Source organism: Oncorhynchus kisutch, linkage group LG11 (assembly GCF_002021735.2).
Source record: "Oncorhynchus kisutch isolate 150728-3 linkage group LG11, Okis_V2, whole genome shotgun sequence".
Taxonomy (NCBI): domain Eukaryota; kingdom Metazoa; phylum Chordata; class Actinopteri; order Salmoniformes; family Salmonidae; genus Oncorhynchus; species Oncorhynchus kisutch.
Genome location: NC_034184.2, coordinates 20,178,193 through 20,193,606, shown reverse-complemented (window position 1 = coordinate 20,193,606; position 15,414 = coordinate 20,178,193). Strand labels below are relative to the sequence as shown.

At 43.8% G+C, this 15,414-nt stretch overlaps 1 protein-coding gene across 4 annotated transcripts in view; it reads right to left on the bottom strand.

Annotated features, from left to right (window-relative positions):
* Positions 1 to 15,414, bottom strand: part of LOC109899913 (caskin-2) — an 80,087-nt gene that overhangs the window by 32,038 nt on the left and 32,635 nt on the right. For all 4 annotated transcript variants that reach the window (XM_031835420.1, XM_020495543.2, XM_031835422.1 and 1 more), the window contains 4 exons: positions 7,045 to 7,096; positions 4,652 to 4,749; positions 4,107 to 4,252; positions 2,932 to 3,027 (listed from right to left, as the gene is read on the bottom strand). In XM_031835420.1, the coding sequence (XP_031691280.1) occupies positions 2,932 to 3,027; positions 4,107 to 4,252; positions 4,652 to 4,749; positions 7,045 to 7,096 (392 nt within the window). The remainder of the gene's footprint in view (positions 1 to 2,931; positions 3,028 to 4,106; positions 4,253 to 4,651; positions 4,750 to 7,044; positions 7,097 to 15,414) is intronic.

Below are 15,414 nucleotides of genomic sequence, written 5' to 3'. Positions count from 1 at the left end.
TGGTTCATCAACTACTTCTCAGATAGAGTTCAGTGTGTCAAATTGGAGGGCCTGTTGTCCGGACCTCTGGCAGTCTCTATGGGGGTGCCACAGGCTGCAATTCTCGGGCCGACTCTTTTCTCTGTATACATCAATGATGTTGGTGATTCTCTGCTCCACCTCTACACAGATGACACCATTCTGTATACATCTGGCTCTTCTTTGGACACTGTGTTAACTAACCTCCAGACAAGCTTCAACGCCATACAACACTCCTTCCGTGGCCTCCAACAGCTCTAAAATGCAAGCAAAACTAAATACATGCTCTTCAACTGATCACTGCCTGCACCCGCTTGTCTAGCATCACTACTCTGGACGGTATTGACATAGAATATGTGGACAACTACAAATACCTAGATGTCTGGTTAGACTGTAAACTCTCCTTCCAGACTCACATTAACTTCTTGGTGACGGGGCAGTATTTTGACGTCCGGATGAATGAAATGCATGCCCAAAATCAACTGCCTGCTACTCATCCCCAGAAGATAAGATATGCATATTATTAGTAGATTTGGATGGAAAACACTGAAGTTTCTAAAACTGTTTGAATCATGTCTGTGAATATAACAGAACTTATTTAGCAAAACCCAGAGGACAGATTTTTTTTTTTTAGGTCACTCTCTTTTCAATGGGATTTCAATGGGAATCCAGATTTCTAAGGGACCTGAAGTATGAAGAAGTACGGCCATCTTGAACGAGGGTCACTTGAAGTGTACTGTTCGATAGAGGTGCATGACCAGAAAGCATGCTACAGTTTGTTTTACTCCTGTATTGAACACAGATCATCCCTTCTTCAATTTTATCGATTATTTACGTTAAAAAATACCTAAAGTTGTATTACAAAAGTAGTTTGAAATGTTTTGGCAAAGTTTACAGGTAACTTTTGAGATATTTTGTAGTCACGTTGCTCAAGTTGGAACCGGTGTTTTTCTGGATCAAACGAGCCAAATAAATGGACATTTTGGATATATATCGACGGAATTAATCGAACAAAAGGACAATTTGTGATGTTTATGGGACATATTGGAGTGCCAACAAAAGAAGCTTGTCAAAGGTAAGGCATGAATTATATTTTTATTTCTGTGTTTTGTGTCGCAGGGTTGAAATATGCTTTCTCTCTTTGTTTACGGAGGTGCTATCCTCAGATAATAGCATCGTTTGCTTTCGCCGAAGAGCCTTTTTGAAATCTGACATGTTGGCTGGATTCACAACAAGTGTAGCTTTAATTTGCTATCTTACATGTGTGATTTCATGAAAGTTTGATTTTTATAGTAATTTATTTGAATTTGGCTCTCTGCATTTTCACTGGCTTTTGGCCAGGTGGCACGCTAGCATCCCACATATCCCAGAGAGGTTAAGCATCTCCAATCCAAAATGAAATCTAGAATTGGCTTCCTATTTTGCAACAAAGCATCCTTCACTCATGCTGCCAAACATACCCTCGTAAAACTGACTATTCTACCGATCCTTGACTTCGGCGATGTCTACAAAATAGGAAAATAGCCTCCAACACTCATGCAGTCTATGACAGTGCCATCCGTTTTGTCACCAAAGCCCCATATACTACCTACCACTGTGACCTGTACGCTCTCGTTGGCTGGACCTCACTTCATTTTCGTTGCCAAACCCACTGGCTACAGGTTATCTACAAGTCTCTGCTATGTAAAGCCCCACCTTATCTCAGCTCACTGGTCACCATAGCAGCGCCCACCCGAAGCACGTGCTCCAGCAGGTATATTTCACTGGTCACCCCCAAAGCCAACTTCTACTTTGGCCGCCTTTCCTTCCAGTTCTCTGCTGCCAATGACAGGAACGAATTGCAAAAATCACTGAAGCTGGAGACTTATATCTCCCTCACTAACTTTAAGCATCAGCTGTCAGAGCAGCTTACCGATCATTGCACTTGTACATAGCACATCTGTAAATAGCCCACCCAACTACCTCATCCCCATATTGTTATTCTTTGTTTGCTCCTTTGCACCCCAGTATCTCTACTTGCACATTCATTTCTGCACATCTATCACTCCAGTGTTTAATTGCTAAATTGTAATTATTTCGCCACTATGGCATATTCATTGCCTTACCTCCCTAATCTTACTACATTTGCACACGCTGTATATAGACTTTTCTATTGTGTTATTGACTGTACGTTTGTTTATCCCATGTGTAACTCTGGGTTATTCGTGTCGCACTGCTTTGCTCTATCTTGGCTAGGTCGCAGTTGTAAATGAGAACTTGTTCTCAACTAGCCTACCTGGTTAAATAAAGGTGAAATAAAAATACAATTAAAATAAATTGTACTTGGTATGATACTGATGGGATGCTTTAGAATTTCATGCAGTAGTATTTACTGATTGCCGGAAACAGTGAATACTACTGCACACATTTCTCTTCTGATGAAAATAACGTGTTAATATTCTGTGAACATAACACTTAACAGTGCATTTTGTAGTCACTGGTGACATTTGTATTTAATGTTTTGCAAAATGTGGTCTAAGATATGCAAGTCAGATACAAGGGCAAGAAAAGGATCTGAAGTTCTGTAAATGTATTTGAACATTTGATCATTGCTGTTCTGCTATAGATACGTTTCAACAGATCCAAAAAGTGCTTGTACGCGATTGAGAAAAACTGTAACTAGCATATATGAAAATATGCCCTTTAGTGGAGGCGGGTGGGTGGAGATGTAGGAGGATGGGCTCATTGTAATAGCTGGAATCAAATTAATTGAACATTATCAAACACATGAAAACCATGAGTTAGGTGTGTTTGATACCGTTCCATACTATCCATTCCATCCATTGCAATGAGCCCGTCCTCCTACATTACTACCCACCAGCCTCCTCTGCCACACACACATATGCTTACCATAAAATACACAAACACACTCACCTTGAGTCTGCCAAACTCGCAGGCCAGATCCAGAGGGGTCTTGTTGGCTTTGTTCAACAGACATGGATTAGACTGGTGCTGGAGTAACATCTCAGACTGATGGAGAGAGTGGGGAAGAGAGAGAGAGAGAGAGAGAGAGAGAGAGAGAGAGAGAGAGAGAGAGAGAGAGAGAGAGAGAGAGAGAGAGAGAGAGAGAGAGAGAGAGAGAGAGAGAGAGAGAGAGAGAGAGAGAGAGAGAGAGAGAGGAGAGAGAGAGAGAGAGAGAGAGAGAGAGAGAGAGAGAGAGAGAGAGAGAGAGAGAGAGAGAGAGAGAGAGGAGAGAGAGAGAGAGAGAGAGAGAGAGAGAGAGAGAGAGAGAGAGAGAGAGAGAGAGAGGTAGGTAGACAGAGGTAAATAAACATAGCATTCTGACATTTCATCACCACAGCAAGCAGAGAGAGGCATCAGGATCTTAGCTCAGGGCTAAAGAAGTAGTCAGGGCTTCCATTACTAGGGTCAGTAAATTCCCTGGTTTTCCTGAAATCCCGGTTGGAGGATTCCCGGAATCAGGAGGGAATAAGCAGGAAATCCAGATTCCTCCAACCAAGACTTTTATAGAAAATTCCTGTAATTTTGCGACCCTATCCATTACAGAGAAATACCTCTGGCTTTGTTAATGTTCCTGCTTTGTCCACACACAATGCAATACAATACAATACCATACCTCAGTAGTCTCCATGACCAGTTATGCTGCTGTGTGTATGTTTGTGCGTTTCGTGTGTGTGTGTATGTGTGTGGGTGCGTGTTGGTGTGTGTGTGAACACACCTCTCAGGTAGACTCCCTACTTGTGTATTAAAGACACCCAATACACATATTCCTCCTTCCTCCCATTAGTCTCAATATGTCACCCAGGGAACCCACTGCTGACCTGATCATGTCATGTAGTTACTATAGAGCCCTCTCCATTCACTCACCCTGACACCTAACGTACACAATCTGTGTCACACTGTCACACCTGAAAACACTATATACACACTGATACTGAGTGAAGGTGTGTGTGGTGAGGCCTCTTACCAGTCTGCAATCCTTCCAAATATTGAACCATGTCGCTGAGTTGATAAGGGTCAATTGTGTGTGTGTGTGTGTGTGCGTGCATGTGTCTGTCTGCGTTTGTGTGTTCATTGTGTGTACTCACCACCTGGTAGTGTCCATACTGTGCAGACAGGTGTAGAGGTATCTGTCCGTCTTGTGACGGTGTGTTAACTGATGCTCCAGCTCTTAGTAGCAGCAACACAGAGTCAGCTTTACCCTGCCACGCTGCATAGTGGAGCGGACGCATACCTAGAGAGAGAGAGACAGAGACAGAGAGAGACAGAAGTAGGGAGGGAGAGAGAGAGAGGTAGGGAGGGAGGGAGGCAGAGAGGAGATGGAAGAAGAGAGAGGGATAAAAAGAGTAAAAATAGAACAAGAGAAGGTTAGTTAGGAAAAGATAGCGTTGAAAAGAGATAGACAGAGGGGAGTCCAACAAGAATCCCATGAAAGCTCATGAAGGAGCCAAACAATGTAAGGTGTAATCCAGGACTGGCTTTTGTTCTGTTTGCCAAAACAAGTGGCAGAGTGACCGCTTTGGAGTGTTTTCGAATCCCAGATTGCCCCTTTAATGACTTGTGCTGTTGTATTACCTGTTAATAACTGTTCATAAGTGTTTATACCCACTTATAAGAGCTTATAACTTCTCACCATTGGTGTCTTTGATGTCCACAGTGGCTTGAGCCTCCAGTAGTAGAGACAGCAGTTCAGTGGTGCCCGTTAGAGCTGCATGGTGTAACGCTGAAAACCTGGGGAAGAGAGAGAGATAAAGAGAGGTGGGGGACAGAGAGAGAGAGAGAGAGAGAGAGAGATGGAGCATTAATATTGTTCCATCTACTCTGTTGTTACTACTACAGTAATTGTCTAGAAATATTCTGGAAGCGTGTGCAGCCTCCATACTCCAAACAGACTCTACATTTCCAGTACTGTCCAACAGTGCCTGGTGTAAGGAGTCCTTCCCATCGTAGGTAGTTGTGGAGGTTTTCCAGGGTGAAATGAGTCTGCCATAGTCTGGACAGAGAGACTATAAATCTACCTGATGACTTTACAGGAGGTGAGCCTTCATCAGAACACACTAGCAGACGATGGCAGGATGGTGTGTGTGTGCATGTGTGTTTGTTTGTGTGTGTGTGTCAGGGGGCAGTATATCCCACAAGGGACAAATTAAATGCATAAATTTGGGCCCTTCATTCCTGGAGAGCAGGGTGTTCTAGACAACAGTCGACTGTTGAATTACTGCCAGCCATGGAACACAGACACCTCCACTGTTCCAGCTCCAACCTTAAACCAAGGACCTGGGTCCAAACATAGCCATCTATACAGGGTACAAACTCTGACCAATGTGCGTCCCAAATGGCAACCTATTCCCTATGTGGGCCCTGGTCAAATGTAGTGCTCTATTCAGGTAATAGGGTGCTATTTAAGATGCCACCCAAGAATCACAACATCCCTATCAATTTAGTATCAATAAGCTGGGAGGAAAATGTATTTGGTTTTTAGTATTTAAACTCAAGTATGGGAGAGTACTATGAAATGTGCTTGTGCATAGGTATGTGTGTGTGTGTCAGGGGACTGGGTTCAGTGCTGGTTCACTGAATACCTGGAGTATCAAGGACAGTAATAAAGCACTCACTCAGAGCTGTCCTTCTAAAATACAAGTCATTAGAAGATGCTTTTATGCAAAGCGATTTACAGTCATACATTTTACGTACAGGTGGTCCCGGGAATCAAACCCCACTATTCTGGCATTGCAAGTGCCATGCTCTGCCAACTGAGCTACAGAAGACCACGCACACAAGCTCTGAGTATTTCATATCCACTTAAAAAACTATATCCTGTGAATCTGTGACGATGGTTGGGAATGGGATCCAGTCATGTAAGGTCTGAGTGTGTAAGGCTGCATCCCAAATGGCATCCTATTCCCCTAGGGGTCCTGGTGAAAAATAGGACCCTACATAGGGAACCATTTAGGATGAAGCCTGAGTGTGTGTATCAGTATCTGACTGCTGATTTCCAGACTTGAAGGTGCACTGTTTTGACCTGCCGGGTATTTAGTCAGATACACATCCATCCATCTATCCAACTATGTCTTATCTGTCTGTTTTCACTCCTTGATTTATTTCTTTACAACCTTGTGTATCTCTCACTCCAACTTTCACTTTTACTTGAGTCCTTTTCTGTTAAGGTATCTTTACTTTAACTCAAGTACGACAATTGGGTACTTTTTCCACCACTGGAATACACAAAGGAAAGGTATCAATTTAGACTTTCACTGATACTAAGCTTATCTCTCTCTCTTTCTCCATCCTTCCATCTCTCTCATTGCCTCCTTTACACTCCCCCCCCCCCCCCCCCCTCTGCTGACTGAGTGTTGACTCATGGTGACTGGTCACTGTTAGCTCACCTCTCATTTCTTCCTTTCAGTCCCTCAGCACCACTATCATATATCACATCCCCCTCTCTCTTAAACAAATACACACCCACACACAGTCTGGTCTGTCTGTGTACAGGTGTGACTGGGTGGTGAGTAAATCTACATCGACACAACATACAGATTAAATAACCGACCACAGGCCACACCAGGTATGTACTTTCAATAGTCACATTAGCGATAATGACCATGTCAATCAAACTAAATGTTATTGAGTGAGTCTTGCTATACAAACATTGATTGCATTCCTCTGAGCAAAGAAAGTGTTCAGAGAGGAAAAACCACAAGTCCATCTAAGTGACTCATGCACCTCAGTAAACAAAGACTAATGCTTGCTAGGCTTGGGTGGTATATCGTATACTGGGGTATTTTGAAATATACGGCAGGTCATTTTATCCCCAGCTCAGGGTTCCAGCTATACATTTGGTTTGTTAACTTAATAGCTAAGTGGCTAACAAAAAAAAGAATCAAGTGGCTAAAAAAGAAAGAAAATAGTGCCCCTTGTGTGCACTGTCGGTAATAATGAATACCCTGGTATGGTACAGGAACGGTATAAAGTTATGAAAATCTGGATACCACCCAACCCTAACGCATGCACACACTAATGTCTTACCCATCTGAGTCCTGATAGTTGATGTTCAGCCTCTTTGTTGAACTCAGCAACTCTGAAAAACAAAAGGAGGGAGGGAAAAACAACATAAGGACATATTTGTCTTTTCAACAGAATGCCTTAGTGAGCTTCCATCATGGAAAGGTCTCTGCTCACGTTTCTCTTTTTTCGCTTTTTCTTCATCACTCGTTCCTGAAATAACAAGTCAGAATCATTGGAGGATGCTCCCCAAACTCTCTCTCTCTTCGATTTCATATGGTATTATGACAGAAATTTGCCAGCTGAAAAATTAAATCTCAGTAATTCCCTATGAGAATGAAACACACCAATTCAACCTTCTTACTTGGCTTTTAGTCTGGCTCCAGATCTCACCTCTCTGGTGTTTTTATCCGCTACAATTGCAAACAAATATAAAGTAAAATCAAAAAGTATTGGTGCCCTTGATAAAGATGAGCAAAAAAGTGGAGTCACTTTTATTTTTAAATAAGAATAGAGCATGTTTCTAAACACTCCTGAATGACTCGTAAATAATGATGAGTGAGAAAGTTAAAGATGCCATTTTAATGTAATGGTGAGAGGTTAGTATGTCTTGGCGGTATACTATTTGTGCGTCTGTAACTTTCTCATTCAAGAAGAATGCAGATGCTGAGTGTACAAAACATTAAGAATACCTTCCTAATATTGAGTCACACACCCCTTTTGCACTCTGAACAGCCTCAATTCGTTGGGCCTTGGACTCTGCAAGGTGTTGAAAACGTTCCACAGGGATGTTGGCCCATGTTGACTCCAATGCTTCCAACAGTTGTGTCCAATTGGGTTGGATGTCATTTGGGTGGTGGACCATTCTTGATACACATGGGAAACTGTTGAGCGTGGGGGTGGGGCGGCTACGAAGCTAACATATCGAATAGTTTTAAGATGGTCAGACCATGGAACATTTAGCTATTTGATTTAGAATGTTACGACCCCTTTAGGTATCAAAAAATATATTTACTACTATAGCCCATAGAAATGCATTGAATAACACATTCATAAATTGCAAAAAATACAGTATAACATTTTATCATAAGGAATAAGATTTTGAAGTGTCTGTCCTATATTTAGGAGATAAAAGAAAGCTCAGGAAATATATAGATTTCTTCAGATGAGTCCTGTGACACTTGTGGGGGGTCGTAGAGCATAACAGAGAACAACATTGTGTTTGTGAGTCTCCCCTTCATAATAGTTTGTAGGCCAAACCGATGACCGATTTTCGGGATGATCTGACAAACACCGCTGTAGCTCCACATAGGCAGATGTGGATTGAGCCCATGCAAAAAAAACGGATTTCTCTAGCTTAAACTGAAGGATTTTTATGGAGATTTTTGTATTATGTTACTTAGATTGACTCACGGGTTCGTCAATAGACTCTTAAGGATTAACCTGTCTCCTCCCCTTCATCTACACTGATTAAAGTGGATTTTACAAGTAACATCAATAAGGGATCATAGCTTTCAACTGGTGAGTCTATGTCATGGAAAGTGCAGGTGTTTTTAATATTTTGTACACTTAGTGTATAGCAGTGGTCACCAACCTTTTCTGAGTCAAGATCACTTTTTGAGTCAAAATGCAAGCTGAGATCTAAACATGACTAAAGTAAGCATGTGCAACATTAACCGATTAAAAGCAGTTCTGTATCAATGAGGTTTGTGCAGTAGGCTATAGGCCCAACACATTGAAACTTGGCTATGCATGAATTGCTCTACCAATGTTGTTATGCTCAGACCATTTAGAAATTATATTATATACATGTTCATTAATTGTTTATGGTTCATTGAACAAGCATGGGAAACAGTGTATAAACCCTTTACAATGAAGATCTGTGAAGTTATTTGAATTTTTACGAATTATCTTTGAAAGACAGGGTCCTGAAAAGGGGACGTTTCTTTTTTTGCTGAGTTTGTTGCTTGTGAGGCACAGCTGAGTGAGCATAATATTTTTGTATTACATTTTTCCTGGACTAATGGCTTGCATCTGATGGTCAGTCTGAGGGCAGGGAGGGAGCAGTGTTGATGCTGCCTCTAACCAGACTCACCCTCCCTCCTCTCTCCCTCCCTCCGCTGAGAAAAGGGGACACAGTCTTTCAGCTGATGGCGAACTCCAATGTCGCACAGCATTATTTCTGCCTCATGCACCAATTCAAGTTGTTACTTCTATGACCAGAGAATGTGAAATATTTCTCGATATAAAAAAATACAGTTGCTACTAATAATAACGCTAGCTTATCGGAACACTGTGCTCATTCATTGCAGCTGCAGTGCTGGTTGTAGCATGAGTGGAAGTAGGAAGACAGTGCATTATATGGCTTATAAAAGTGTTAGTGTTGACAGTGCTGAATAACAAATGAAACATGAACTTATCCATAAAAACAGCAGCTGTATTCATCGAGTCTCTAGTCATGGTTTTAAAATAATTGAAATCTCACAGTATCACCTTTGCTGTGCGTTTGAGGCTTCTTTTTACCGTCTATGGCTCGAGGAAACTGTGCAAACAGGATGATCTGAGCTATCTTATTGGCCAGCGTTAGGCCTATAGGTGCTATGACTGCTGAATCAGGTGCACCTACCACCAACAGCACGAAGCGAATAAAATAGGAAAGCGAGGCTTTGTCGTTGTTTTTTTTTACAAAAACGTTTGGTGATCGACTAGAAATCGAGATCAACCGGTTGGTGACCATTGGTGCATAGCCTAGTGGTCTTTGACGTTATGGGGCTGTTTTGTTCTGGAAAGATTCTGTTTGGAGGAATGGTTTAATATCCCTCCCAATGTGTTCTCCAATCTCATAAAACATTTTAGAAAAAGGCTCAGTGTAGGAGGAGAGTGCCCTAGTATTGAAAACAGGGTATCCAATCATTGACACCTATCTTGTTTTGTTATTGTTATTTTGTTGTTAAACAAAATCTCTTTAGCTGAGAAATTGTATAAAATAATATAATGTTTAAAAATATATATATATATTTATACAGTCTTTTCCCCTCATCTTCATCAAGGATGCCAATAATCTGGGATGTGACTGTACATACGAATAGTCAGAGGAACTGATTGGCTAAAGCCCATACAGATCTTTGACTAGGCTGAGTGTCCGAATAGTTGACTTACCCCAAAAACACATTGCCACTTGCCCCATAGCCTTATCTACAGGTATTGGGTGCAAGTGTCTGGTGAACGACAGTACTTGCCCCATGCCTTCTCCTCTCAGTCTTCCTTTAGCCAATCATTTTAGTCACGTTATCCGTATTCCTCCATTCCAGTCCCACCTTCACTGTCCTACACCCAGTCCTACTTTCTACCCCCCAGCTCCAGTTCCAGGGTCGTTTGCAGGCTCTCCCACCTCGTCTAAAGCCTCTCTCTCTCTGGGCATTGACTTCTCTGCTAGACCTGCTCTCAGACCCCAGCTCCAGCCTCACTGAGCCCAAACCCAGCCTTATGTTCGGCAGGGACCATTCTGCCTGGCCCACTGGCCTCTCTCTCTCCCTCACTGGACCGTGCACAAGAATGTGCACACACACACATCACAGTGTGAATCTGTCCTCCAGTAGAGTGGGAGAAGTAGTGAACAGAAGTATAGATTGATTGTCTGAAAAACTCTACTGGCATTGGTTTCAATCATTGGAACAGAGAACTTCTATTCTATTCCATCTGAATACTAACCAAATTCCTCCTCCATATGACTCACTCTGTAAATGTGGATACGGTCTCACCAACTGCTATAGGACAACCCATAATATTAAACCCAACCAAAGGTTATCATATTTTCTTAACGGCAGTATGAATGAGGTGTGTCATATAAGCCAGCCTTTCATGTATGATGATTTCATGCTTCTACAGCGACAGGATAGTTCAAATGTAGGGCAGTGTTCCACTCACACTTAAACTGGACCAAATCTAAAGGCCAGACAAGACAATGCGTTAGCACACACACACACACACACACACACACACACACACACACACACACACACACACACACGCATTAGGGATGGGGTCAATTTAGAAGTTGGGGTCAATTATGAATTGAGTAGCGAAATACTCTTTATTTCCAATTACATTTTTGAAACATAATTGAATTTGAATTGGCCACATCTCACAGGAAGCAGAATTTGAAGTTAATTTGAATGAAAGGATGTTGAATTTATTTAAATGAAATTAAAAAGGTGTCACGTTCTGACCTTTATTTCCTTTGTTTTGTCTTTATTTAGTATGATCAGGGCGTGAGTTGGGGTGGGCAGTCTATGTTTGTTTTTCTATGTTGGTTTTTGTGTTCAGCCTAGTATGGTTCTCAATCAGAGGCAGGTGTCGTTTGTTGTCTCTGATTGAGAATCATACTTAGGACTTTTATCTCCCTCACCAACTTTAAACATCTGCTATCTGAGCAGGTAACCGATCGCTGCAGCTGTACATAGTCCATCGGTATATAGCCCACCCAATTTACCTACCTCATCCCCATACTGTTTTATTTTATTAACTTTTCTGCTCTTTTGCACACCAGTATCTCTACCTGCACTTGTTCATCTGATCTTTTATCACTCCAGTGTTAATCTGCAAAATTGTAATTATTTGCCTACCTCCTCATGCCTTTTGCACACATTGTATATAGACCCCCCCTTCGTTTTCTACTGTGTTATTGACTTGTTAATTGTTTACTCCATGTGTAACCTTTTGTTGTATGCTCACACTGCTATGCTTTATCTTGGCCAGGTCGCAGTTGTAAATGAGAACTTGTTCTCAACTAGCCTACCTGGTTAAATAAAGGTAAAATGAAAATAAATAAATGAACACTTACCACGCTGCATCTTGGTCTGATCCTTACTCCTCTTCAGACGAAGAGGAAATCTGCCGTTACAGAAACACCCACCACAAAAGGACCAAGCGGCGTGGTAACTGGCAGCAGCAGCGAACACAAGACTCCTGGACTTAGGAGGAGATTATGGACGGTAAAGGACTCTGGGCACAGCCAGGGGAATATCGCCGTCCCAAGGCAGAGCTGGAGGCAGCGAAGGCAGAGAGGCGCTGGTATGAGGAGGCTGGAAGTCCGAGAGGCAGCCCCAAAAATGTCTTGGGGGTGGTCCCACATGGAGTGTGGTGAAGCCAGGTAGGAAACCTGCGCCAACTTCCTGTGCTTACCGGAGAGAGAGGGACCAGGCAGGCACCGTGTTATGTGGTGGAGCGCACAGTCTCCCCAGTGCGTGCATAGCCCGGCGCGGTACATTCCAGCTCCTCGTATCGGCCGGGCTAGAGTGGGCATCGAGCCAGGTGCCATGAAGCCGGCTTTACGCATCTGGTCTCCAGTGCGTCTCCTCGGGCCGGCGTAAATGGCACCAGCCTTACGCATGGTGTCCCCGGTTCGCCATCACAGCCCAGTGCGGGCTATTCCACCTCGCCGCACTGGCCTGGCTACCGGGAGCATTCAACCAGGTAAGGTTGGGCAGGCTCGGTGCTCAAGAGCTCCAGTGCGCCTGCACGGTCCAGTCTATCCAGTGCCACCTCCACGCACCAGCCCTCTGATGGCAGCCCCCCGCACCAGGCTGTTTCTCCATCTTCTGCCTACAGGTGCTCCCGCCTGTCCAGCGCTGCCAGAGTCTCCCGTCTGTCCTGAGCTGCTAGAGTCTCCCGTCTGTCCTGAGCTGCTAGAGTCTCCCGTCTGTCCTGAGCTGCTAGAGTCTCCCATCTGTCCTGAGCTGCTAGAGCCGCCCGTCTGTCCTGAGCCGTCAGTCAGCCAGGAGCTGCCAGAGCCGTCAGTCAGCCAGGAGCTGCCAGAGCCGTCAGTCAGCCAGGAGCTGCCAGCGCCGTCAGTCAGCCAGGAGCTGCCAGAGCCGTCAGTTAGCCAGGAGCTGTCAGAGCCGTCAGCCAGCCAGGAGCTGCCAGAGTCGTCAGCCAGCCAGGAGCTGCCAGAGCCGTCAGCCGGCCAGGTGCTGCCAGAGCCGTCAGCCGGCCAGGAGCTGCCAGAGCCGTCAGCCGGCCAGGAGCTGCCAGAGACACCTGTCAAGTCGGCGATGCCGGAATTGCCCTTCACTCCGGAGCTGCCGGAGTCTCCCGCCTGTCTGGCGCTGCCGGAGTCTCCCGTCCATTCGGGACCCGTGGCGTGGGTCCCCAGTTCAAGGTCGGCGGCGAGGGTCACCGCTCTAAAGAGGCCACGGAGGCGGGCTATGAGGCGCACTAAAACTATGGTGAAGTCCCACGCCAGAGCCGCCACCGCGGACATACGCCCACCCAGGCCCTCCCCTATAGGTTCAGGTTTTGCGGCCGGAGTCCTCACCTTTGGTGGGGGGGGGGGGGGTACTGTCACGTTCTGACCTTTATTTCCTTTGTTTTGTCTTTATTTAGTATGGTCAGGGTGTGAGTTGGGGTGGGCGGTCTATGTTTGTTTTTCTATGTTGGTTTTTGTGTTCAGCCTAGTATGGTTCTCAATCAGAGGCAGGTGTCGTTAGTTGTCTCTGATTGAGAATCATACTTAGGTAGCCCGGGTTTCACGGTTGGTGGGTGTTTGTTTCTGTGTGAGTGTTTGTCGCCACACGGTACTGTTTCGGTTTTCGTTTTCATCACATCGTTTATTGTTTTGTATTTCAGTGTTCAGTTCGTTTTTAATAAATCGTCATGAACACTTACCACGCTGCATCTTGGTCCGATCCTTACTCCTCTTCAGACAAAGAAGAAATCTGCCGTTACAAAAGGCTTATTTATTTAAAACATGCAGTGGTGTAAAGTACTTAAATAAAAATACTTTAAAGTACTTTAGTCGTTTTTGGGGGGTATCTGTACTTTACTAATTATATTTTTGACAACTTTTACTTTTACTTCACAACATTCCCAAAGAAAATAATGTACTTTTTACCCCTTACATTTTCCCTGACATCGAAAAGCACTTGTTACATTTCACACACCTCTGATCTGGCTGACTCATTAAACATACATGCATCGTTTGTAAATGATGTCTGACTGTTGGAGTGTGCCCCTGACTATCCGTAAATTAAAAAAACTGAAAATTGGTTTAGAGGTCGACCGATTATGATTTTTCTCCCCAATTTCGTGGTATCCAATTGTTAGTAGTTATTATCTTGTCTCATCGCTACAACTCCCGTACGGGCTCGCGAGAGACGAAGGTCGAAAGCCATGCGTCCTCCGAAACACAACCCAACCAAGCCGCACTGCTTCTTAACACAGCGCACATCCAACCCGGAAGCCAGCCGCACCAATGTGTCGGAGGAAACACCGTGCCCCTGGCGAACTGGTTAGCGTGCACTGCGCCCGTCCCGCCACAGGAGTCGCTAGTGCGCGATGAGACAAGGATATCCCTACCGGCCAAACCCTCCCTAACCCGGACGACGCTAGGCCAATTGTACGTCGTCCTATGGACCTCCCGGTCGCGGCCGGCTCGACAGAGCCTGGGATCGAACCCAGCGATGCAGTGCCCTAGACCACTGAGCCACAATTTCACCTGGTTAATATTGACACAATTTCACCTGGTTAATATTGCCTGCTAACCTGGATTTCTTTTAGCTAAATATGCAGGTTTAAAAATATATACTTCTGTGTATTAATTTAAAGAAAGGCATTGATGTTTATGGTTAGGTACACGTTGGAGCAACGACAGTCGTTTTTCCGCGAATATGCTCCGCATCGATTATATGAAAAGCAGGACACGCTAGACAAACTAGTAATATCATCAACCATGTGTTGTTAACTAGTGATTAAGATTGATTGATTGTTTTTTATAAGATAAGTTTAATGCTAGCTAGCAACTTACCTTGGCTTCTTACTGCATTCGCGTAACAGGTAGGCTCCTCGTGGAGTGCAATGTAATCAGGTGGTTAGAGCGTTGGACTAGTTAACTGTAAGGTTGCAAGATTAAATCCCGGAGCTGACAAGGTAAAAATCTGTCGTTCTGCCCCAGAACAAGACAGTTAACACACTGTTCCTAGGCCACCATTGAAAATAAGAATATATATATGTATATATATATATATATATATATATATACAGTGCCTTGCGAAAGTATTCGGCCCCCTTGAACTTTGCGACCTTTTGCCACATTTCAGGCTTCAAACATAAAGATATAAAACTGTATTTTTTTGTGAAGAATCAACAACAAGTGGGACACAATCATGAAGTGGAACGACATTTATTGGATATTTCAAACTTTTTTAACAAATCAAAAAATGAAAAATTGGGCGTGCAAAATTATTCAGCCCCTTTAATTTCAGTGCAGCAAACTCTCTCCAGAAGTTCAGTGAGGATCTCTGAATGATCCAATGTTGACCTAAATGACTAATGATGATAAATAAAATTCAACTGTGTGTAATGAAGTCTCCGTATAAATGCACCTGCACTGTGATA